Raw genomic sequence first — 26,256 nt, forward strand, 5'->3', positions numbered from 1 at the left:
AGTGAAGTGTCAGTGCTGTATACTAAAGTTTATGCTATCACAGCTGTTAAAGTTTGTTACTCTCTGTATGTCAATATTAAGTTTCATGGTCACAATATTTGTTTAACAGCTAACAAAAATGTTGACCTTATCTAAATACTATGAGGGCACACCTATCGAAGTAAAGAATGCGACAACGTATTGAAAAACGTGGCATTGTAGGTAAATATACCAATTCGGATCACAGAATCTCGTGTAACACCTGCCACTACGTTTTAACAATATACATTTAGTGTAAAATTAGCGTAAAACATAGCTACACCCCATTGTTAATGTAAATACAACACAAGGAAGTAACGATAATGACAGCACATTTCACACTACTGTCCCTGCCATATTAATAATGACAAAAACACATACCTCGATTCAGTTTAATTAGCGACAAACTCCACGAGCTTGCAATCATGTAGCTCCAATTCCTGTCTCACTTCTGGTTAGCTAGAAAACAAGCTTAAGTTAGCTAGCCAGCTAGCTGAGGTAAACTTCAAATATAAACATGCGCTACTAAAGACTCATCGCCGCTCATGAGAATCACAGCTGCCACACGGGTTACCTTCTATAATTACTAAACCATTATCGTTTAATGCGGCACATTTCATAAATAACGTGTATTTACTGTATTTTATGCGGAACATCTGTTGGTGCGAACCCCTAGCATAGCCAGAGCAGCAGGTCACGGCTCGGTCCGAGTGCATGACGTCATACTCATGTGCGCCGAGAGTTTTGCTGCGTTCAGGTGCTCCTCGGAAACTCACAACTTCACGTTAACCCTGGTGTATTTTGGCATAAACAAAATATTAATCCTGAAACACTAAGTGGATTGATTGATCGGTTAATTGAACATCAAAATGTCTTCATCGATTGTTTTCAGCTTGTCAAATGTGATGATTTATATGACAGTAAATTTAATATCTTTTGGTTTGACCTGTTGGTCAGTCAAATCTTTTGGCTCTGGGGACTTGGGGTGGCCATCTTATATATATTATATATACACTAAACAATTGAATTGATTACGGGAATAGTCAGTTACAGCCCAACAAAATGTAAATATGATATATCATTAGCTAGAAAAGTTAAAGGAAATTTGTAAAGAAGCTTTTGTTTGTTTTTTATGTGGGGTTTAAACTCCTGATATGACAGGTCTCTCTGTTTTAGGAGTGCTCCTATCACTTATCTAAAGCTTAACCCCATCAGTGGCTTTTCTTGTGCCAATGAGATAATAGGAAAATATTTGCAAATCTATCTTTTCTTATGTGGCAATGCTTTTGTATATATGAATTTAAATGAGGACGCATTCTTTGCAAAGGGACAAAACATTTCTGAGACATAAGAATATAAATTAATGGCAATTCTTCATTACAAAATATATATATGGCCAGGTACTGCCAGTAAAATATAGCAATCTTTTATTTTCAAACATTCTTCAACCATTTTATACAAATTATCAATGCAAAATTATATTTTACATTATATACACATCAAAAGCACTTCATTGTTGTGTGTAAGAAATTTACACAAAACCTGTTTTGTTTCATAGTTAATTTGTCTGTCCAAGTATTGTCCAAAACCGTTGCACTACATGTTCTTCAGCTCCTGTATGTGACTGATCAGCTCCTGTGGCAGTCCGAGCTCCAACACCAGATCCATGCAGCGCTGCAGGAGGTAGTTTAGGCTTTCACTTGAGCTGGAAGAGCAGTCAGTGGACCCAGAACAGAGCTTTTGGTGATGTTGAGGAACGTCAGGGTCCATTTTTTCTCCTCTCCTGCAGCAGTCTGTTTCTTTACAACCCTCTCCACAGCAGCCTGAATCTGCCTGCTTCACCTCCAGATCCTCCATGCTCTCAGAGATAACACCCACACTGGGAGGAGGATTCTCCAAAGACTTCCTGATGCCGTCCATGACCGTGTCTTCATGCTGCGAAACCCGCTGCAGAAGGTCAGTCACAGAGGCTGGGATGGGGGTTTCCGGATGTTGGATCTGGCACCAGCACCATATAGCACTGTGACGCGATACACAAAGAGGCAATAGTGTCAGATAACAATGGCACAGAGAAGTGACTGGGACAGGCATCTGCTGGACAGAAAAGAGTCTTCCATAAAGACCACAACAAAAGACGGTCATGATGTTTCTGTGCAAGAAAGAGACAGAAATATTACAGCTAGGAGTGTTTTTTTAAAAGAGTGCACAGAAATGAAAAAGCAGGGGAAAAAAGAAAAGTTGTCTAAATAAACAAATGCCCTTTTCATATATATAGAGAAAAAATAAAATCACATGATAAGCTGGTTGACCAACTAGACAACTATTATAACAAATTTGATTATATTTAATATATAAAGTGACACAAGTACAAAAATATACAATAACACATGGAACTGCTCAGCCCTAAATTAAAACACTGTTTTTAATTTCTTACCTCCACTTGGGGAATTACACATTTTAAAGGCTTTTATGGAGAAAAGAATCATTCATTCAATACAGGTCAATACTTCTGCTCATAAGAGAGCAGAAGCAGAATGTTTTTCTACCCGTAGTAGTATACACAGGATTTTAAAAGTGTTTGAATCAGGAGACATGTTACCACATCAATATATATTATATATATTATTTGTTGTTACATTGCCTAAATACATTGTCCTGAATTTACAGCACTGTTCCTGCTGAATGGGACCTCAAGCCTCAATACTTTAATTATGGTACCAACTGAAAAGTGTAAACAGCACAGTAAACACTGTGTGGCAGCAACATACGTAAGTTTACATCTCAAAAATGTTATAGTTGTAGTACTCTGTATCTGATCAGGAGGATTAACTAATCTAGTCTCAACATGTTTGGCTTGTGACTTCTTTAAAATGAAGCAATGTCTATCTGTGGCCTTTTATCAAAGGCTGTGTCTCATGAATTTTGTTTAACCACAGATTGTATTTTGTTTCATTTGACTGACTTTTTAGAAGCACAATAATGCAAAAGTATCCAGTATTTCACTAGAGCAAAGTTGGAGAAAAGTCAGAAAAAGGATTATTATTTTGTTATACCTTTAACCATATTGAGACAGCAGTTTGACCTTGGTCCTGACTACTGTCCTAAACCAGCCTTAACCTGAAGATATATCACATATGGGATAAATGACATGATGGTGTTTACCTTACAACTCCTTTGAGACGCCCCACAGCTGCAGTCTGAGCTGCTCCTTCCCTGAATCCCATGTTGAAACCGACCTGAAGTGAGGCCTCCTCCCCGGCATCAACTCCGTCCACATAACCATCCTGTCCATCACATCAGTCAGGAGGGTAAAAGCTCACATTAATATACTAACCTTAGCTTTACAGCTCTGTTACACACAACTAATAAGAATACGAGGGTGAGAGAACCGACTAAGAGTAACTACTACAATCTACGCGCAAGTTTATCATTTTGAGTAAAATAGAGCGAGTGCGACAACACATTTACAGGTTAGCTAATGAGGTGAGCTAAAGTAGCTAACCAAGCTAACATAGCTACATTCGCTTTACCCTAACTCGCTTCTTCATGTTGGATGTCCATTCTTGATTTTGCAAACTGAGGTCGTCCGCATTCTCGTCGAACACATCTTCTCCATTATACGAAACAGCTTTGATCCAAGACATCGTGAGTTTAAAATAAAACTTATTTTAAAAACGGCTGTTAATATTTCCCCTGAACAGCCTGCCAAGAGCGACAACTTCTAGTTAATGAGCTGTACGTCATCATCCTGCGACTTAAAGAGAACATCCACTGCTGTGTTGTCATAGTGATGGATTACTGAAGTCTTCAGTGGTCCTGCATTTAAAATCCGGTTTAACTAAAACCAGAACTATTATCAGCAAAATTTACTTATAGTATGAAAATAGAATAAAATACTGATGCCTGAATGCGTAAGCAGAATTATACTGTTATAGTTGGTCGAAATGGAGCTAGTTTTAACAACTTTAGGTAGTTTAGTCAAGTGTTTCCAAAACTATATTCACAGATTTTTAAGTCTTGCCAATGTTTTTTTTTTTTGTACTGTTTGAAGCTTGCAAAAAAAGGTAATACTGAGTATTTTCTTTTAGGGTGTACTTTTCCTTTAAAGCACCCTTCTTCTGTGGTGTTTACAGCTAAACTGTGAAGCCGCGGTGCACCCTGCCATCTCGCGACATTACACATCAGATAATTATATGTCTTAATCCTGCAGGGGGCGCTAGAGCCTCGCTGTAAAACTGAGTGTGGTCTACAACGTCAAACATCCTCAGGCATCAGGGCTCAGCTGTGTTTACATATAATGGAAGATCAATTTAACCCTTAAACATACACCCTAGTTTTAGCTTTACCACTCATCATCATCATCATCATTTGCTGATATTTATTTTTGTTTAACTGTTTTATATTGTTGGTTTTGTTTTTAATCAAATGAAGACACTATTACAAACACAAGTACAGTAAAACACATAAAACACACATTATATTAATCTAGGCTTTAAACAATGTTATCTTTATTGTTGCTGTGCAGTGAAAATCCTGTGTCTCCATATTTGGTGATTTTTCAGATAAAACAAAGGATTATGAATTCTGTGTCTGAAGATAGAAAAACTCTAAAAACTCATTGATTTATCTTCAAAAATGTCACAAAGCTTAAAACAAGCCTGTTTTTCTTATTTTATGAAAAGATAACAATATAGATATAGTTACTAAAAGTCCTGGTGCATCTCAAAACTCTGGAAAATAATGAAAAAATGTCACATGGGTGATACATGTGTATTGATATGCCTATTTGTTCAATGTAACTGGTAATAAGTATATGGAATTAAACAAAACACACAATAATGTGAAGACAGATCCATGTTTTAGACAAGAAACCAACATGTTTTCATTAAAAAATGTTCCACAAAAGGAGAATAATGCATAACAATGGATGTTTCTCCTTCTGCAAACATTAACAACTGATGAGCAAAACATGGAAGAAAAAAGTAGCAAAAAATAAATGAGTCTTACATGTTTTGGTCAGACACATGTTGTCAGAGTGTCAAAAATCACGCCTCCTGTTGTTGTTTTTTCCATCCATACAAATGTTTAGTGCAGCTTGAACGCTTCAAATCACTGCCCAGTGCATCTTTACAGCTTCCTGTTTAAGTTTTTAAACAAGAAAATGTCATCCGTCATGACAAACACATTATTCACTCATCCATAATGCATCTCACCTTTCCTTTATCCCTCACTGTTGAGTAGAGAGAGGAAGAAGAAAAAAAGGATCCATGTTGTTTTATTTTCAGATTTTCTTCATGCCATGCTTTATGGAAAACACAGGAGAGAGCGGCAGGCAAATGCCTTTCACCTTGTTGGAAAGCATTTGCAGCCGCTGGACAACAATGGCCTTGAGACTACTCTGAGGCCACGGTGGAGTTGTCTCTGCTCTGGAAATGGAGTTGGCCCGGAGGCCTCATTCATTCACGGCAGCCACACCTTCAGTCCCCTCGCTCAGAGTCAAAACAACCAGCCGGGGCAATCACCTGACACATTTCCATCCAATTTCCACTGCAGAATGTGTTCATTTTCAGGCTAATGGCATGTCATTTTGCAGGAGCCTTTGGTCAAGAATTAATCCTGGAATCAAAACAGATTTTCCGGGGAGCAATCTTCCATCAAGTATTGATTTTTTTACACTCACAGAGCCTGTACTCCCTAATTTAACCTGACAGCCAGCAGCACAATGGACTGGGAGCACCTTGGCATCTCACAGAGGGAGCTCTCCTCCTCCTCCTTCTCCTCCTCCTCTCCATGAAGTGAAAGAGAGATTGGGAAGGAGAAAAAAAAAAGGACTCCCAGATGTATAAAACAAAGAGCATTGCTTACAGAAAACACAGAGATAAAGCTTCCGTCTCTCTGTTTTACCTCTAATTATGTTTTCTAGTATAGTGCAACTTGGGCAGGTAAGGCTGAGAGGGAAAAGGGGAGAGTGTTCTGGGGCCATCAGCTATCATTATGTGCCTGTTGACATCTCCCTGTCTTTGAGTGATTCTCATCTGTGATTTCCCCTGGCCATTTTCCACAGATGCACGAAGAGGGGTTTCATCATGGCCCCATAAAAAAAGGACCAAAGTGTCCGTACAGGCCCTCACTAATAAGAAAGCAAAGATGTGTCCGACCATGTCACTCCTCTCCCATCCATATCTGCTCTCTTGATGCCTTCAGATATGCAATCATTCTCTTTTCTCCCCCTCTCTCCCTCTGCATGTGCTGTAAGTATACTATACCGTACGCAGAGGTCAGCAGGATGAGAGGATGATGGAGGGCAGGGCCGGTTATTTTCCTCTAGCTCTTAAAGCTGCGATGACCCATGAGCAGGAGAGTTGCACTTTGCCAAAGGGTTTTCCATGCGCTGATTTCAAACTACCTGACAGGAGGGGAAACTATTTCACTTTTCATCTGCTGCTTTTAACTCATAATCATCCGTTCCAGGCAGTGTGACGTTTCTATTTTCCCTCATATTTTAGATTAAGTAGCACATTTAGTGGTAATTACTATAATTACTAATGTACATTGGCAGGGTTGTAGCCGTGGAGAGTTGGACCTTTATGCAGTGGAGGAAGAAGTATTCAGAGGCTTTACATATGTAAAAGTACTAATACCACACATTGAAAATACTATACTGCATTCAAAACCTTGCTTAAGTAAAAGTATGTTAGTATTATCAGCAAAATGTACTTAAAGTATCAAAAGTACTCATTATGTGTACAAAATGTTTATTATATATGATGTTTCTGGATTAATATCACTGCTGCATTAATGTCTCTGTTGCATTTTACTGCTGAAGATGTTTAAGGTTGAGCTGATTCTAACTACTTATATACTGTTGGGTAGTTTAATCTACAGCAATGCATCACATTCTCAACCAACCCATAAAGGAACACACATACATGGTTTCCATGGACAGGGAGGGCCTGAAAAACTGTAATCTGAAAAGCAACTAAAGCTGTCAGACAAATGTCTTGGAGTAGATGTATGAAGCTGCATAAAATGGAAATACTCAAGTAAAGTACAGGCACCTGAGTAAATGTACTTTTAAAGGCAGCTTTATTAATATAGCGCATTTCAAACACAGATAAAAACAATAAGCAACACAAATCAATTAAGATTGAATAAAATGGCATTTTAAAATGAGATCAAATTAATTGAAATACTGTTACAGTGCAGTAATAAGTTGTAAGCTACCCCAGATGCAACAAAAGGAAATAAAAGTGCAGTAGAGAAACCAATCAATCAAAGTCACAGCAGAACAACAGAGTTTTTCATTTAGATTTGATAGTGGCTGAAGTTGTGGTGCATTTGAGATCATCAGGAAGTCATAGCAGTTACATTTTTTAATTTGTGGGGTGGCTAAAGAACACAGCCTGATAATGAACTCTATATTAATCTAGATACATACTTTTAACCTTCAACCCCTGCATCACTGGTGGTCTTTCTGCGTCTTCTTTGGTGGTATTTTGCAGGTTAACTGTAACTCTAAAGTTCTGTTGTTGGTTGTGTTATTCATGCTGCACATGAGAGATGCTTCTTACCACAGCTGATCCACTGACACTTCTCTTCACAGATGTCACACTAAATACAAAAGACCAGTGATTCCCAACCTTTGCTGCTTATGGGTTAGAAAGCACAAAATGAGTTAGTGGTAAAGTCAGGATTCATTCATGATAAAAGTTTCTCTTTGTGGACAAAACTCATTTATCTTCTCCGACCTGATGGATTTCAAGTGGAAAATGTTACAGATGGATAAACTTTAAAGTGACTTTAAAAGGACATAATGTAATGCGTCATATTAAAACTCCTTAATAACGGTGTTGATGCTCGAGGTCAACACAAAGAGCTCTTTTACAGGCAGCTGATTAAACACAGACTCTGCAACTATTAAATAAACTATTATAAACTATTCACCGACAGAGTTTATGAATGTTATGATCGTCACGTCCTTGTGTTTCTTAGTGTATTACAACAGAAATGCATTCAGTATGTGCACAAGCCATTAGAGCTTTTAAAAAGTGTTATTGATGACTGTCTTCTACAATATAGAGATGTAGAGTATAGACTGTATGTGCAGGCGGCAGGAGGACAGCAGGTGTGCAGCTCTAACAGTCTCACCTGAGTGTTTTGTGAGACTTTTTGGGGAGAAATATTCCTGCACAGAAACAGTGCGAGCCGCGAGAAAACAGAGACATCACAACCTAAAGACATGCATTCAAAAAAAAAAAAACTGGGCTGCTAGAAAGTTAAATGGAGTATGTGTTGATGCAATCAGCTGCTCAAGTTAGACAGGTGTCTCTGTAAAGACCCGGGCTATTAACTCCTCTACCTGCAAATACCTCACAGTGTGTCATTGCTAATAACGCTGGAGAAAAAAAAAGGCAGAAACAACAGCGAAAGCAAAAGGGATCATATGCATGGCCGACCTGGATTGCATGTGAGGATTGGTAATTGCACCCCCAGAGGCATCTGGGTGTGCAGAGCAGCAAAGTGGGAGATGCCTGAGCAGCTCGGGCTTCACAGTCAGTGTACCAACATCTCAACCTTGAGGAGGAAGTGAAAACAAGGAGGCGGAGGAGCGGCGGGTGAGGGATGTACAGACAGTTCATTTACCCAGAACATCAGCCCACCGCGCATTGTCTGAGAGATAAGGAAAGTGAATGCTTCATGCCTGATGGAAAACAAAGGCAGCAATTTAAAACCATCTGCATCCAACACATGCACTCTCTACCTCCACCTCTCTGTTTCTGTGTCCTGACTGATATTGAAACATAATCCATTTGGAGCGCCGACATGTCATAATATTTCTATCCAGGCCTCCTTCTCCCCATTCAGGACAATTTCAGGTGGTTGCAGGTTGAACGGGGAATGTTTTAGACTTAGACTTAGACTTTTATTAATCCCACAGCGGGGAAATTTACATCACAGCAAGTCAAGTTTGCAACAAGTCAAGTTTGATTCTGTTTAGAAAAAATAAATATATAATATGGTTCACTTTAAATCCTTCCTAAGGAGACCTCAACTGCTCCTGTTAGCCTCCGGAGGTTCAGAAAATCACAATCAGGAAAGCATCACACACCACAAAGGATTGAGTGTGACTCCTCAAACTGCTGTATCACTGCTCTTAGACCTCGGCTTAGTAAAGAAAAGAAGTAGTGGAAAATGTAGCTTGCCCCACTTGAACAAAGAGATTGTGTTTGATTCTGCATTTTAACTCAAACTTTGTGTGCGTTAGTTTCCCAGTTTACTGTCCCCACTTTCAACTGAACGCTTTGCCCAAAACTTTCACTTATTACGCTTAATCTTTACTTAATATTCTACTTGCACTTGTACCAAATATGATACTTAACTTTTTATTGACCTACTACTGTCTAAGTAGTTCCTGAAAGAGGGATCCTTCCTTTGTTGCTCTTCCTAATCAGATTCCTTCCTTTTGTCCAGGTTTTCCTTATCCAGATCAAGGGTCCACAGGTAGAGGGTGTCGTATGTTTATTTAATTGTTTATTTAATGTTTGTTTTATGAGGACACTTGTGTAGTGTGGACCAATGCCACATAGTTTACAGCCTAATCTAGTCTGGAATAAACACACAACTCAACAGGAAAACAGATACAAAGCAACACAAACAGAAACACAGTGAAATCCAATTAAAAAAAACCCAAACAGGACTGCAGGTCTGATATAAAAACAGTTTCAACTTGAGTTTAAAATGATCCCAGTCATGATCCGTTTTGAGTTGTGTGGGTGAGGAGGATCACAGTCTGTGCAAATGAGGTTTGTTTAATAAATCTGATTGTGCTAAATGAATCTATAGCACAACATGAGCTGAAATAACAGTCTAATCTTGAGGCCCCATCTTGTAGTCGGGCCCCCAATTTAAAATCTAGTTTCAATGCCTTTATTTCACTTTATATTGTGCTAACAGGGTGCATATTCCTACAGTAATTTGTTCCTAAGTGGCTCGTAAAGTATCACCAAACAGATGTTATTATGGTCCTGATTCAGTCCTGGACTGAATAAGCGGGTCATAAACTATAGATTGGGATTATGTTGGATGAGGAGAGGAAATTCTTGTCATCGAGACACTAAAGTTAAGCTGTGGGGGAAGTGTCACCATGGAAAAGTTTTTAAAATCTTTTAAGATAAAAATCTTTTAGGAATGGGGTACTACTTTCTTGTTATTTAACTTATAGGACGAACAAAAACTTTTGTGCATGACACATTCTTAAGAGATTCACATCCAAGAATGATTGATAAAGTCTGACATTTACTCCATAATTCTGCGTTAGGATTCCTTTCAACTGCGCTGTTACTCCTCATTCAAACGCTGTGGTGCTGCTGCAGAGAGACAATAGAAAGTAAACTTTTATCAGCAGCAGAATACAAACAGTTTGAGAAAACAGATATGGGTCAGGCGCTGCATCTGCACAATTACATTGTTAATGGGAAAGACAATGAAAATGGCGCGGATGGAACACAAAAGAACATCAAATAACTCACTCTGAGCTGTGTACACCTCAGCCATCACCACTCAAAAATACATCCAGTGTTTTGAAATGAAGGGGGAAGAGAGAGAGCTGAAAGGAAGACGAGAAAGCATCTTGAACATCAGTTTTCAGTCTAATGTTAATAATTTATGTTGTCTGTGCTTTTTATTATTATTATTTATTTATTTACTACTTTCTTTTCAGCAGCCTGCCTGTTTTTCAAAGGCATCATGGACAGGGAAGCCGTATCAAACTTTTGAGTTTAGTTTCAAAAGGCTTTCTCCCCGTTTATTTATATATTTCTCCTTCTTTACACTTGTCTTGTTGTTATTTGGTGAGGCAAAGCAAACACATGAAGCTTTGATGAGAAGCAAACCTGACATGTATTCTTCTCTACTGACCCCAAGAAAATCTAAATAAATGGCTAAATATTGTATGTAAGGCTTTTTTGTAACCTCTTCTCTCATTAAACACATCAAATATCCAGCAACAATAGGTTAAAAGTCAAATAACACAACACCTGAAATATGAAAGGTGAGTACGGGATGATTTAAGCTGCACTTGACCATGACCTCGCAGAGAGAGAAAGTCTGGACGAGTTTGATTTTGTTTGACGTTTTCAATAAACGTGTTTATGTGCAGAGTTGAAAAAGATGAAAAGAGAAGTCAGTGATGTTTTTATAATATGTGTGTTACTGACACCTTTAAACTCTACAGCTAGCGCTATATGTGTTGCTTCCATCACCCTTTTTAAATGAAATACAGAATATGAACTCAGTTTTTCTCGATTATGAATCAATCAAATGTTGTACTCTAGTTTTCTAAGAACCTTTTTTTCACAATCAGTTACAGGGATTAAATGCATCACTGTTTTGCTAGTGCATGTCTACTGAAAATGTGATTTAAAGTTTAACCACCCCAAATTGCATGAATTTCAATTTAAGCTACTCTGCTTAGCTAGTTACCTTTTGCAGGAGTTTAACCTAGCTGGGCTTGTTTCTTGAATTTAGCTACTGCCTCATTTAGTTATATGTAATAAGAAACTGGATTTCCAAGATTGTAATCAATGGTACCTTAACCAAACCAGATCACAGAAATTCCACTAGAGTCAAAAGCTGAGATGGCACTTACTGCTACTCTGCTAAGCTAGTTAGCTTTAGCAGTTTAGCTATAGCGAGCTGTTTTTTCCATCATGATTGGATTTACTACTACTTCCTCACTTAGTTAAATGGAATAACAAATTGAATTACCAAGTTTGAAATCTATGATCAATCATTAATATAATAATATTTCAGTGTTTTAAAGGCAGCTTAATCACACCAAGTCACATAAATTCCACTAGTCAAAATCTGAGATGGCACTTACTGCTACTCTGCTAAGCTAGCTAGCTAGGAGTTTGTTTTTTCTCCATCATAGTTGAATTCAACTGATGTTACTGCCTCATTAATTATGTGGAACAATGAATACATTAATATTAATGCTGGTTCATTCAGTTTTCTATTACAGATTACAGCATGATTACAGTAAAATCAGTAATCATATTTATTCTTAGCATGAGTTGAGCTAGCAGCAGCGGTCTAGATGGTAAAACAGATAAGTAAAATAAGTACGTGTTTTGTTTTACGTTTTGGCTTTATAGTTCAGAATCTACCTTTAAAAAACATTCCACTGAAAACAGGACACACAGTTCATGTCAAACAATTGTTTATTACTAATTATGGTACAAATCAATGTGACATACTTGAAGCTTTTTTTGGAAATACACAAAGTGCTGCTTAACTGACCAAACAGATATTGCTCTATAGATTAAGTACAGTTTTCAGTCTATAAAAAAATGAAAACCAACCTCTGCAGGCTCCTCAGCTTTGGTTTAGAGTTCTTCAACTATTAACAAAACGTCAAACCAGTTTGTTTGTGTTAGTAAAATTTCACAAAAGCATTTAAAGGTGATCAACAAATCATCCTAATTGGGTTAAGAGCAAACATCACTGTAATCTCCTTTTTCCTCTACGCAGGTCTACAGGTCTGTGAAAACTGAGAGGTGAACGTCACCACGAATGAGAAATAATGCAACAATAATAAAAAACAGATGACCAGAGAGTCACATGTGGCTCAGGGAACCGCTTCACGAAAATAAAACAATCATGTGTCACATAATAATAAATAATAAAACACAAGCCTCTCCCTCCACATTGAAGGTGAACATCGACACACACACAGTGCAGAGTAATCATCTGTCTTTTCTACTGACCTGCTGCTGCTTGTATGGCGTTTGTATGATTCTCACAAGAACAGTACTGAGGTAAACCTTGGATGAACTACTGTACATTTCTACTCTTCAATTCTTTTATCTCAGATTTTAAAGATTGTCAACATCATGAATCTATTTCTCTGTACAATGTGCATAACTATAGAGCTTTGGTCCAGCATTGAAAAGTTGAGCAAAGGCATAACTCCTTTCTGTGTCTTTTTTATTTATTTTTTGGTTTTGGTTACAGCTTTATTGTTAAGCCTCAGCACAGATCCATATTCTACCTGCAGGAGCCTGCTGCTTTTCCATGTTTGTCTGGTGGATGGATGCAGACATGTAGTTTCTTGGCCAAAGATTTGAATCTTATTAGAGAAGAATGAAGAATGAAATATTGGAAAATAAAAACAAAATCGTATTAAAGGTGAAAATACAACAAAAACATAATTCATCTGTTGCTGTAGACGTGCAGATGAAAATTTAGTTCAAATACTGGAATATATAATCAAAATGATATAAAAGTCTCTGTGTAGTGAAGGAAATGAGTCTACAGTTGCCTTTCCTGCAAAATATACTTTCTTCTTCTACATGTAAAGCTTCTTCATGTGTTTTCTAACATTTACCAAGTGTGTGTGAGTGTGTGTGTATGCATGTTTTACAGGCAGTGAAGAAGAACACAGCAGTGCACAGAGGACTGAAAGACTGAGATAACCAATGTGACATGGAGGGACAGATATCGAGCAAGACACATGATTCTGAATAAATTGCATCAAATTTCACCTCACTTCAAATTAAGTTCATTCGTTCTGACATGTGACACTTATTCTCAACATTCACCTCTTTTTTATTTTTATTTTCCTGTGAGGGTTTTTGTGAAAGCCAAATATTTGTAGTGACGGTCTGGGAGGTTTCTTTCCTGTAATATTGACATTTCTCACAAGGTAACATCATGTAAAATGAACAGTTGAGTACACAGTGATGGAAAAACAATTCATCAACATGTAAATGGACTGAAATTAATTTCTACCCATGAAGATTTTGATAAAAATACATGAAATCTTGAAGAGAATCTGTTGAAATTAACCTTTTTAAAGCATTTTACTGTCGTAGAAATCAATTCATAGGTGAGAAAAAACACATTTCCGTTAAAATGGAGGACAGTAACATCTGTAAACCTTCACTTAGCTGAGTGAAATACAGAATATAAAGGAAACAACATTTATCTTTGCAGAAGATAGCATATTTGAGTTGAAATATTTAGGTTATAAAAACAGCTGAACTGGAATGAGCTCAGTAGTTTGGTCAGTGGCAACAAACCACAAGTTCACTTGATGTTGGGGCGTAATTAAAGGGTTTATCATGTAAAATAATGTGTTACTTTTTTAGTGATATTAGCAAAATTCAGGTAATAATGTTGATTTTGGGTTGCCTGGTGAAATCTATCCTAGCCAAGGCTGCAAGTAATCCTTCTTCACGTGGTTTGAGTTGAAGCATGCAGAGGCAAATTTGCGTAAAAGAAAATTCATCCAACACATTTTCTATACTGCCGTGACAGCAGACACTGTTGCAGCTGTTTGACATGACAGTGTTTTTTTTTTTTTTTTGTTAAACTTGACCCACAGAGTGAAACACTTTAGAAAAAGGGAGGAGGAAAGCCATGTGAATAAATAAATAAATAAAAAGGTAAAATCTTCACCAGTCCTTGAGCTGTAATTTATGTGTTCTTTGGCTATCAGGCTTTGGCAACAGAATGACACAGTAGCTCAAAACAAATCTGCAGTAGACTTGACAGACACTGAAACCCCTCGTCATCATCATCATGTGAAAGTCCTTAGTTTACTCTCCCTCCGTTCGTCCTCTGAAACAATCTCATGAGATTATTCATAAATACCTGTAAAAGTTGTACAAAGTTACACTGTGACTGAAAATATTTGCAGATGAAACACAAATCAGAGGCAAACAACATTATTACGCAATTGTTTAACAGCAAAGGTACATTTTTTTTGTCCAAAAGAGAACTTTATCAGTGTGATTTAAATTTGAAGACAGCGTTTTTCTTTTTTCTTTTTTTTTTTTAAAGATATTTACATACAAACAATGAAGAAAAAAGTAAGCGAGACAAAGATAAAATGTATACTCAACCTCACACATATAGCTTAGATTTGCCAGTACAAATGTAAAAATTTAGAGCACATTTACATTACAAAATTATTCTTAGTACTCAGATGCAACAGACTTTGGTAAATAGTGTTTTGATTTGGTATGATCTCTTTACTAAATCCCTCCTCGTGGGAACCAAAATTTGGGCGATAGTCTGGTCTGTAGCGCCAGACTCTAAAACTCTTTGAAACAGCACACCGTATGTTTTTACATAATTCTCAGATATTAATCTCTTTTTTCATGTTTTTGGTTTCGCCAAGGTCATTTACATAGCTGTGGTAATCACACTGACAACACATAGTTTTTGTTTGCAAACTCATGACTAGTCCGTCCAGGTGACTTGGGAACGTTTTTCAGTTCTCATTTCGAGATGAGTTCATCCACCTTCGTTGTTTTTAATGGCTGCCACTTTTCCACTCCACTTATTTGCCGGAGAGCTCGTTCATTTCGGGAGCTCCTCTAGAGAATCAGTGAGAGGGTCCATTGGTGCAGCCGGGCCGATGTCGGGCTGTTTCAAACGCTTTATTGTGTTTTTCAAGGCTTGCCTCTTGTTGCAGAACCAGACACGTACCACCTCCCTGTCATAGTTCAGTTTCTCCGCTATTTCCGTCATTTCCTGTCCAGAGGGGTGCGTGTTCTTCTCAAAGTGGCTGTTGAGGATCTCGAGCGCCTGCGGGGTGAAAGAGGTCCTCCGCTTGCGTTTTTTTGAAGGCTCGCTGCCGATAAACTCAGTCAGGTTCTGCATGCCAGATCGGTGGCGGGCCTCAGCCTCGGCCATCCAGCGCTCCAGAACGGGCTTAATCTTCTGGGCGCTTTTAGGGGTGATGTCCAACTTCTCAAACCTGGCAGGATATAAAAGGCCAGGGTTCAGTTTGCCTGTCAGACTGCTACCTATAGTGTTCTCTTGGGCTTCCTGTGGTAGGAAAAAGTGGCTTCTCAGGATGGTGTGTCTGGGGAGAATTGAGAAAAAAGAATCTTACTTAGGTGCCCTGCCAGAACAAGGGATAAGCTGCCTGCCTTTTAGTCTCCTCAACCAGAATGCCACAGGGACTGAGACTAACATCCAGGTACACATCCGAGCCAAACTCCTCTGTATTCTGCACCTGGAAACACCTCAGCTGCAGCAGCTGGAGGTGACCGTTGCCAGTAGTGTGTTAATTTTCTTGAGGAGGCTGTGGTTCTCTGTCCCAAATTGGCAATAGTGGAGCAAGGAGATATTGCCAATGGCTAAAATCCGGTCCAGTTGAACCAAGAACATACCAAACATCTAACTAAATGTTTTAAATACTGTACTTAAAAAAATAAATCATAAATCAACAGAAAAACAAAACAGGAATTACTTGCAAATATCCCATTTCTTTCCCTCAGATGATAAAAAACAAAAATCCACTAATGCATGCAGTCAAATACGGCACCATCATTTATTTACAAAAAAGAGCATGAAATATTAATCAAAATGTACATTTAATACATTTTTCAAACTTTCTTTCATCCTCTTAACAACGTGTCATTTTATATTTAATAAGAATACATTTACACACTCTAATCCTGAAAGTTCCTGCAACTTTACGGCTGCGTGACACGTAATTCTGACTTCACATATACTCTGTATTTTAGCAAGTCACAGTAAGACTGGAGAATGAAGCTTTCACTAAAAACTCAGCCAGTTGGCAGCTCAGTGACTCAGTCCGGTGCTTTTGCCTGTGATGTGAACAGATACGATGAAGATGATGGTCTTATAGTTTACAGTAAAAGGTTTCCTCTCATGACTGTAATGTTTATGTTACTTGGTGGTTCAGTATCCTGACTGAAAGGAGACCACTTCATCTTAATTTTGTTTAGATGTTTTTATGGCAACGGATAAAAATAATGTTCCTTCTAATGTGTTGAAAATAAATGAAGCTTTGGTTTATTTTAACATGGACTTTAATGATTTAATTTTGTTGTTATTGACCTGAGCTTGATCAATAGTGTTTTTTGTTTAGTTCAATACCAACATTGATCTGATAACAATGTACCAGCAGATATGTTTTTTAGTTATACATGAAATATCAACACACAGAATTTAACACACTCCTTTTTGATAAGGATCCGTTAAATTTGGTTATCAAAGCATACAGAGAAAGGTGCAGACGAAACTGAGTTAATATTGTATTTTGTAAAAATTATATTGTTTCAGATATTTTGTATTTATGGTGAAGTTACACGACTAGTTGATGGACTATATATGAAGAAACAACCTTAGATACCACCCTGACAGCTAACGTTGGTCTTTCTTTGGGGTTTATTGTTTGTTTAATGGCCATTTTGTCTTTTGACAGAGCGACAGGAAACATGGGCAGAAAGATATGAGGATGACATGTAATGAAGGTCCAGTTTAACAGTTACTTAGTCATCTTTGTTAATAAGACATCTGGGCTGTCAGGACGTCCCATTACAGTAATTTCTTTTTAATTGAAGGACTCAGTCTCATGTAACAGTCAAAGGGAGTTAGTGTGAAACTGCCTGGTTTTTGAAAATGCAATCAAATGTGAGCCTTGCCACTGGAGTGTACTGCAACACAACTGCAAGTTAGTCATTCATCTACGACTCCTCTGGGATTACTTGCTGATACTTTAAAGAATATTTGTGGTTGTTGTTTTAATTGGTGTGTCTGTGTGAGATTGTGACCTTGGTGATCTCATATATTTGTTTTCAGGTCTTTTTTAAGTATTCATTTTTGCCCTCGTTTGATACTGGACACTAAAGGGGTGACAGGAAATGAAGGGAGAGAGAAGAAGGGATGACTTGTAACAAAGGTCCCCAGCTGGACTCAGACCAGGGATGTTGTTATTAAATTGTGAGTCTCTAAGACCACTAGGCACCAGGTTGCGCCCTGAGGTCTCTTTTGCAAAACACATCCTGAGCTAAGTGAGACTTCCAGAATAAATGAAGGTTAACTAACATATTATGGAACATTTTAATAGATGCTCTTTAACATCTGATTTCCAAATATTATTAAATAAATAGGATGTAGGATGTAACTGAGAGTGTTTCTGGGACAGACACGAGTGTGACGTGTGTGAATGCTTTTAGTAAAATAAGTCCTGAGCTGACAGCTCTGACGCAGAGACAGCAGAGATCTACAGGGAGGCTCGGCTCTCTGTGGAACAAACAATGCACACAAGACATTTTTAATGGCGAGGTGAGTGGCTGCAGACAACAACGGTGAGGGCGAGATGCCCATGGATGCATGAACTTCCTCTGTTTCTACACCTCGCTGGTGCATTCCTCCTTGTCGACAGGCGGTATTATTTATAACCCCATCCTCCTCCTAAACAGTGGAAAGAGGAGGGCTCCATACTGCGGGGAATACATTAGTAAATATGAGGAGTCACCAGAGACAGGACATTTCATGGATCAACAGGAACTGCAGATACTAAAATGAGTTGAGAGCTGCTCAGCTGGGGTATTCACTCCCTTCACTAGTGCATCAGCACGAGGGAGAAATGTCCCTGAATGCACCTCCAGCCTCTCTGGCTCTTCTTAAAAGTACCTTAGGAGGCTGCTTAGACATGCTGTGTGTTTAGGCCTGAGTTACAGTTTGCCTGAGGGTTTACAGTCATGAACCTGAGTCTGAAGAAATTCAGTGAGAGCTGTGTGAGAGGGCTATGACCTAAAATCTACAGTATATGAAGATAAATGATCAGATTTACCTTGATAACATTAAATATGACAGCTATCATTGTTTTATACATCAGCACATGTATCTCCTTTCTCATGTTAGTTCACTTCTGATACATTTGTACTGTTTGATTACAGTACGACCAGTTAAAGATACTGAGCTATACGATGTATACAATGAGACATTTCGAGTTTATATTGTGGTATCTGTCCTATTAGGATCTCTGGTTGTTAAAGACCATTGTGGGCAATGCTGAAAGGATTTTGTTATGGCATTACATTTTTTTTATGACTTTGAAATCAATAAGATACATCAAGTACCTTGTTTTGTCAGGTGTAACTGGATTATTCTGTACTGGACATTCATGTCTGCTTATGTCATCCATTACCTTTTCTCAACTAATTTTCCAAACATTGTGTATTTCATCACGATATATATTGATATAATAAATTACGTATACCCTACTGTCAGGTACTGAGAGGCAGCATCAAATTCTTTGTTAGATTCTTGGTCTTGTTTACTTTGTTTCTGATTAAATATTTCCTGATTTAGATATAAATTTAGCAAATTTCAGACTGTTTTATTGGGCATTTTTAAGTGTTGTTTTCTGGTATTAGTAAAGGCAATATTGATCAATTTGGAAGGTAAAAATTTTAATCTGTAAGAGTCATAACATCAGTTGGTTTACTGATAAAATTAAGTTTATGTTTTTAAAAGCTGGCTATATATTTCTGGTTGATCATGTTTATTTATGCTGAGTCAAATGTGTCTTTTTAAAGATTTAACTAATGAGGACAGCGAGTTATTAAGGCGAGTTATTAACGGTTTCCATCTTAAATCATGTAAAACCAGAAATGTGTTTTTTATATTCATATTAGCTAAACCAAACCAAATTCAAGCCAAAAGAGGACACACTGGCCCATCATAGGTTTGATGATGCCCTCATGTAATGCCTGTGCCTGTTTAGATAAACTAATAAAGTGCCTGGAAACATACTGAGCAATGAAAGGAGACAAGATGGAAGCATCTGTCAGTGTCTGTTCACTGTCTGGGTTCAGAGCCGGAGCCCCTGAGCTACCGTGACGTCCCATTTTCTTCAACTTCATGTCTATGTTGATGTTAACTAAACTAAAGCATGTGAAGTTTGCCCCTCTACTTAAAACATCAGGATGTCATGTCCAATGTCATACAAACAAAAAAAATTGTCTTAACGGCATGAATAACAGCCCACAGAGTGTTTATTTTTTGAAGCTAATGGCTTTTAATGTATGTTATAAATATTTGAATTATTCCTGGTTGTGAATATTTCATGTGTGATTTTAAGATTTTAAACATTAGTCAGAGATGGCTGGGCCTCATAACAACCCCGGCCCCTGTACTGTTTCACATTTTATCGCCTGTTTGATGTTGATGTGATGAAATTTTAAAAAGCACGTGGCAACGCTGTGTCACATAAACAGTACAGGTCATCAGCAAAGCGCATGCATTGCAGAGGGACATTAAAATTAATACACGAATAAAGAAACGGAGGGGAATACAGGCCACAAATGTGTTAAATTCTGTGTGTTTTTGGCAAAGAAAATCTGTCAAAGTATATCCTTTCATTAGATTTTAGAAGTGACATTTGACATTAAATTAATATTACACTTTAAATAGTCTTTTGCATTGTAGAATAAATGACTATAATTTGGTTCTCTTGAAAGAGTAATATTTGGACATGATGTAGCATGTAGGGAATGTGGCTCATTGAGCGTCTTCATGCTAAATGTTAGTCAAGCAGAACAACAGGGGGGATGAAACACTGATTATCTCATGAATATATAATGCACCATTTATGACTAAACTGTCCTCGTGGCAGCAGTAAAACATGGCAATCTTATTAGCAGATCATCGCCGTCAAGCTCTCTCATGTTCAGGCGGAGCTACCGGCAACGAGCCTTAGTAATTATTAAATGCTTTAAGTGCTTAGTGTAATACTTGTGTATGTATTTTGCATAAGTAACGCTCGGCTGTCATGTCAGCGGGTGAGAGGGAAAGGAGAGGAAGAAGGGTAAGTACAGACGTGAGCGCTTCATTTGTCAGGGTGGTGATAGTCAATTATGTATTTTAATATCTTAATGTCTGGTAAAACATGGAATGAAAAATAGATGGCAGTTACGAGCACCAGACAACTCAGCGAGGCTGCACGACTTTATCTGCTTTCATTTGACAGAATGAGGACATATTGATCAGAAATAATGAACCGTTTATTGTTCGCGTTTTACCCTCTTTGTTTGTTCTTACCTGCAGATGGCAGACTGACTGTACGCCGGCCCCTCGGCGGCGCTGAGCGCCTGGCCCACCTGAGTCTGTGTCAGGCCCAGGGACAGCCGGCGGATCTTGAATGCTTTGGCAAATTCACGAATCTCCTCCAGGTTGACCCCATCCACCTCGCTGGGGGCGGTCTGCGGGTCTACAATACAACACACACATCTCATTTTATTAGCCCTCTGCTCCTCCGTCGCTTACCTCATTTTCCAGAGTGAATGAAGCAAACATCCAGACATATGTGATCATGATCGTCTCTAAACAACTTTAAAAAAAATAGTCCAGCTCTGGGTCAGAACTTATTATTTCTCTTTGCCCTTGTGCTGTAAACTGCATGCATCTGAGAGACGCTTTGAAGAATAAATTCATCTGAGGTGTGAATGCAGGCATGTCATGGCTCTGACTTGCAAGTGTAAATCGTTGATCTCACATACAAAAGTATATGGACAAAAACCAGAAGACACATAGCTTGTTAATTCAAAAGATGGATAGATCTTGAGCAGATGCGCACTGTAGGACTTCATCTAGGATCTCATCCAGTTTTCTGTATGAATACACACATATTCTAAAGCTAACGCTCTCAAATAAACATTTAAGAATGTATAAAAACATTATTTCATCCATCTGTGAAGACTTTTTAGGCCTTCAAACTACCAGCGGGCCTCATGCACAAACGATACCCAGCTCCAACTGAGACTCTTTATACAAAGAAATGCTGTTTGTGGATCTCCGCATTTGAGCAGATCTAAAAAACTTCACTGAAGCATTTTGAAGAATTTCCCTGCTAATAAAAAGTGATTTCACATTGTACATCAATGTCAGGTGCCCTGGCATCCTGCTTACTAAAGCAAAGTTTGTGCCTCTGAATTATTCATCTTGGTCATTATCAATGAATTATTAAAGGAATCCTCCAAGCGTATTTAAGCAAAAATCTATGGGGCTGCCATCTCGTTGTGCCTCATAAGTGACGTGTAGCGTATGCGGCGTGCTCCAGACGTGTGAACACTGGGAAGGCGAGGGACTAGAGACTCCGAGCCGACTAAATGGGAGGGATGAGCACTCACAGCTTTGGGTCCCATCAACTCCACATTGATGAGCATCTCTTCATCATTCCCAACAGAGTCTATTTACTCAGTGATTTGAAAGACTAATGGTACTCTAGAGCAGCAGTTCTCTACTTGTCTAATCTCTGGATCCATATTTGTCTTCAGACATTAAGTCACAAGCCAAACATGATTTAAGATTTAAACCCCTCTAATTTATTTTGCAATAATGAATGGTGGAGTAAAGCTTTCACAAAACAATGGAGACAATCAATTTTGGGGCCTCCAAAAGCAGCTTTTCTTCCCAGCAATAATAAACTAATAATTAAGCTTAATAATTACAACAGGACAAAAACAAGTTAAACACTCAATTTCTCTGCTGAAAAGGAAAATGACAAAAAGCTTCATAAATTACAGGCAAGACCGTGCTATTATGTGCCCGGACTTTATGGCAAACAATGCAGTCAGGCTTTTGTCTCCGTCTGTGCTCCACTTAAAGAACAAAACTGTTAGACTAAATGATGATGAAGTTTGTAGTTGTTCCCCACCAGTTAGAGAATGTGACTGGGAAAGTAAATAAGTGATGCTCATTATTTACACCTGGTATTAACATGTGATCTGTATCTGGATACAATATAATATCAATGAGCATTCTTGTTAAGTATATTCCCCCCACAGTGTAATCAGGTATCAATATAAAAATTAGTTAGGCAGGTCTGGCGGACTTGTAAACATGCTGGCAAGGAAAGAATCATTTGATTTTTAAACCAGTTTTTGCATGGGAAGACTGCGTAAGGTTTCAACTTTTTCTTATAGCGGCTATAATTTAATATTTTTATTATTAAATAATATTTGATCATCAATGTGAAAACAAAGTGAAAGGGGTTGCTCGTTGGGATGAAGAGAATTATCACCTAAATCTGCAACTCCTCTCTACTTTACGGAGCTTACAGTTTCAGCTCACTGTTTATTGGTCCGGCCCACAACTTTACTGTTTTGGTTTACTCTCACCGCTCTCATAGCACTGTTTTCACACTGCTCAGCACCAAAGAGCAGAACGACACTTGGGGATCAGCTGGAGAACATAGGGGAGCATTTAGCAGCTAGAGAGACAGTTATTCTTCTCAGTAGTTGGTAGAGACCAAAATCAGAGCTAAAAGAGAGTGAATATTGGACTTACAGTGCCAGGTGGCCAGAAACACGACACAAAATATATAATATTGCTCCATTTTGGTCGGATCAGGTTTAAGAATGTGGTCACACTGTACAGATTGCATTTGCACCTGGCTGACATCTGATCACAATGTGTTCTGCATCTTGTTTTTATCCAGACACAGATTGCATGTTATTGCCCGGTGTAAATGGGGTATAAGTGCTATTGAGCAAGGTACTTTAACCACTTCATTGTTCCAGCTCAGCTGTTCACTGACAACCAATAGAAGACAGTGGTTGTCGTGGTGAAATTAAGTAGGGTATTGAACAGAATATTGCTGACATTCTTCTTTCTGGCTGACATTTTCTCATCTGATTATTTTAAACAGTAACAGACATTCTTAGCTTTTTAATCTGTTTCTGGCACTTTGTGGCCAGTGGATGCAATGACATTTCATCTTCTCTCCCCTGCAGACGACTCTGATGCTGTCATGGGATTTCGCTTTGTGTATGAATGCTGTAAGTGATATTGAGAGGAAGTGATATGGCTCATACTCAGCATAAAGCATTCATTCTATTTACCTCAGGACTGAGCCACATGATTTTGTGCAGACTCAAAAATGGTTTATAAGATATTTTCCAAGCTACAAGTAAACACAAACTAAACACAGTGTCTACAACAAGTTGATCAATGGCGACTTGTTTTTTTTATTAAATTCAGTGGCATTCACTGCCTTTGAAATGAGTTTACATGGAGTTTAGGGGAATCGACTCTGACAAATGAAATTTATCTGAATAAAACAGAGTTTTTAAAAGCAATAGCTGCATGCTGACAGGCTGTGGCCCAGTGATTTATAAGGCTCTGCCAAAGGCCCCCGCATCGGGAGAATGAAACTTATGTTCATTATAAATAACACACGCCACTTTGGATTGTCTAATAAACCAAAGAATTGACAGCCAGGAAAAAATAAAACAATCGTAGGAGGCGGGGATCAGTCAAAAGCTGTTCACACTGAGAGAAATGTAGATACTGTGCGTCTGCCATGTTGAATCTTTAGCCGATGATGTTAAAGGGACAGTCCACTGAAATTACAAAAAAGACATTTATTCTCTTACCTTTGGTGGTTTCTAGCCACACATATAGTTTGGGTTTTATTTACCCAGGTTCTGAGATATGTCTCCACCTCAATACAATGGAGGTATTTTTTATTTGTGGTAGTCAAAACATTAAAGAATTGCATATAAAAAAAAAACAAACAGAAACATGTCTTTCCAGGAAATATGTTCGTTACTCTGAATAATCCACAGAACAGTTTTCATTGGGACTATTTATTCAGTGGAAAGTAGTTATAATGAAAACAGTTCACAGTGAGGTCTGTGCATCGAGTAATATCTGTCCGTCCTGGGTAATTTAATATATCTCATTCTTACCAGGATTGTTGTTACAGCCTTATTTTCTTAAAATAAAGGGAAAAAGGTCAGGGCAGTAAAAATATTTGAACCACTTTATTTAAGAATTTTATAGAAATGAGTGTCACTATCTGCTCTAGCATCAAGAAAAATATTTCTTGATTTTACAAAATGCTTTAAAAAATCTGATTTGTATTGGGAGAAAAAACGGAAATATTGTCAGTGCACTGGCAGACTTTTTCACTTGTTTTAAAGGGTAAGGCTGGTGATATATTGTTTTCTATTGTTAACGAATCTGAATGAAAATACCAAAACCAACAATGAATTGACCCTACTAACAAGTACTGTCTGTGTATCCATTTCCTGATATATCTCATTCCTCTGTGTCATAGAGCTCTAATCAAAAGAAAAATCAAAACACTGAACTGAGCAGCATGTTCCTTCATTAGGACGAACACACACACACTGGAGGTTATTTTGAGTCAATCCCACATACACTGTCTCGCTCGAGCATCAAATATGTATTAATCCGCTGCTGAAAATAGTCCCCAGAAATTCATGATTTCCTGTTTCTTAAAAGCCGCAGGAAATTATCGAGCCTGTTTTTAAAATATGAGCAAGTAGAAACTACGAGGTTTGGGGCCACAGGCAGGCTATGGAAGTTGTGAAAGTATTGAGAGGTGAACTAAAGCGTTGTTGGTTTTGGTCCTTTCATGGGATTTAGCAAACGTATAGACTATTGTCAGTCTTATCCTTTAAGAAAATAAGACTGCAAGGACTCAAATGAGGGATGTAAATCTTGATAGAAAAAGACTTTTGCACCTCACCTCCATTGCTTTGGGGTTGAGGCAGAAATCTTGCACACAAATGTCTAAAAACTATCTGCAAGGTTAAATATTACTGGAGGTGCATGAGGAAATGCTTTGTTGAAATTTGGGTGACCTAACCCTTTAATGCACATTCACTGTCATATTAAAGCTACAAGAGTCAGTGAATTTTATTCCATGTTGTGTTTTTGTGAGCTGTGTCGGACACTTACTGCTGACCAGCTGCCCCACGCTGAGAGCCGAGGAAGAGGAGGAGGTGGAGGAGGAGGAAGAGGCCTGGTGGAGAGGACTCTGTCGGTGGGGCATGTGGAGCAGGTTGGGCTGAGACGATGCGGGGCCTGTCTGACCCTGCTGCTGGACACACAAACACACAAACACACACACACACACACACACGTTTAGTTGATACAATATATTGACAACATGCAGTACAGAAAAATATCCAATAATCCCGCCTCCACATCATCCCAATAATCATCACTTACATTAATCATGTCATTACGGTGATTGGGCTATGATATTAAATCTAATCAACCAATCAACAGCTATTAAATTAGCCACTTAGAAGCTGAAGATAATGAGATTTACCTTGTAGCTGATGTTAAATGTTAATTACTGCCTGCAGTATTTAGAGTGACAGAGCAGAATATAGTGTCAATAGTCTCAACAGACTACAGCAGTGTTTTACTATTGCAGGAGACAGTGAGAGTCAACTCAGGTACTCCACTGTCTCTACAGCTTTACAATCACTTCCCTGCAGAGTTAAAAAAAAGAAAACTTCTCATGACAATTAGAGTCTCCTCTCTCGTCATCAGACCTGAGAGGATGCTAATAATGGCAGCCTGAATCTGAAATAAAAACGTGGGGACACAGCAGTCCCCATATCAAACATAATTCATGATCCACAAGCT

At 38.3% G+C, this 26,256-nt stretch overlaps 2 protein-coding genes across 2 annotated transcripts in view; both read right to left on the reverse strand.

The window, feature by feature from the left end:
* Window positions 1-1,465: 1,465 nt before the first annotated feature.
* otulina (OTU deubiquitinase with linear linkage specificity a) lies at window positions 1,466-3,703 on the reverse strand. Its single transcript, XM_070928451.1, has 3 exons — window positions 3,549-3,703; window positions 3,181-3,302; window positions 1,466-2,038 (listed from the first exon to the last, which is right to left on the reverse strand). The coding sequence occupies exons 1-3, from the start codon at window positions 3,660-3,662 to the stop codon at window positions 1,615-1,617; spliced, it is 660 nt and encodes a 219-aa protein (XP_070784552.1). The 5' UTR covers window positions 3,663-3,703; the 3' UTR covers window positions 1,466-1,614.
* An 11,681-nt stretch (window positions 3,704-15,384) lies between these two features.
* The window catches only part of pou6f2 (POU class 6 homeobox 2), a 72,104-nt gene continuing 61,232 nt past the window's right edge, over window positions 15,385-26,256 (reverse strand). The window contains 3 exon segments of the mRNA XM_070928461.1: window positions 15,385-15,892; window positions 20,890-21,058; window positions 25,558-25,699. Of these exon segments, the coding sequence (XP_070784562.1) occupies window positions 15,385-15,892; window positions 20,890-21,058; window positions 25,558-25,699 (819 nt within the window).

The sequence above is a fragment of the Enoplosus armatus genome, chromosome 21, assembly GCF_043641665.1.
Source record: "Enoplosus armatus isolate fEnoArm2 chromosome 21, fEnoArm2.hap1, whole genome shotgun sequence".
Lineage (NCBI taxonomy): Eukaryota > Metazoa > Chordata > Actinopteri > Centrarchiformes > Enoplosidae > Enoplosus > Enoplosus armatus.

Coding starts and splice junctions, on each gene's coding strand:
- otulina (XM_070928451.1), bottom strand. CDS start 3,662: ATGTCTTGGATCAAAGCTGTTTCGTATAATGGAGAAGATGTGTTCGAC. Junction 3,303..3,548: donor ACATGAAGAAGCGAGTTAGG/GTAAAGCGAATG, acceptor TGTGATGGACAG/GATGGTTATGTGGACGGAGT. Junction 2,039..3,180: donor CGTCTCAAAGGAGTTGTAAG/GTAAACACCATC, acceptor ATCGCGTCACAG/TGCTATATGGTGCTGGTGCC.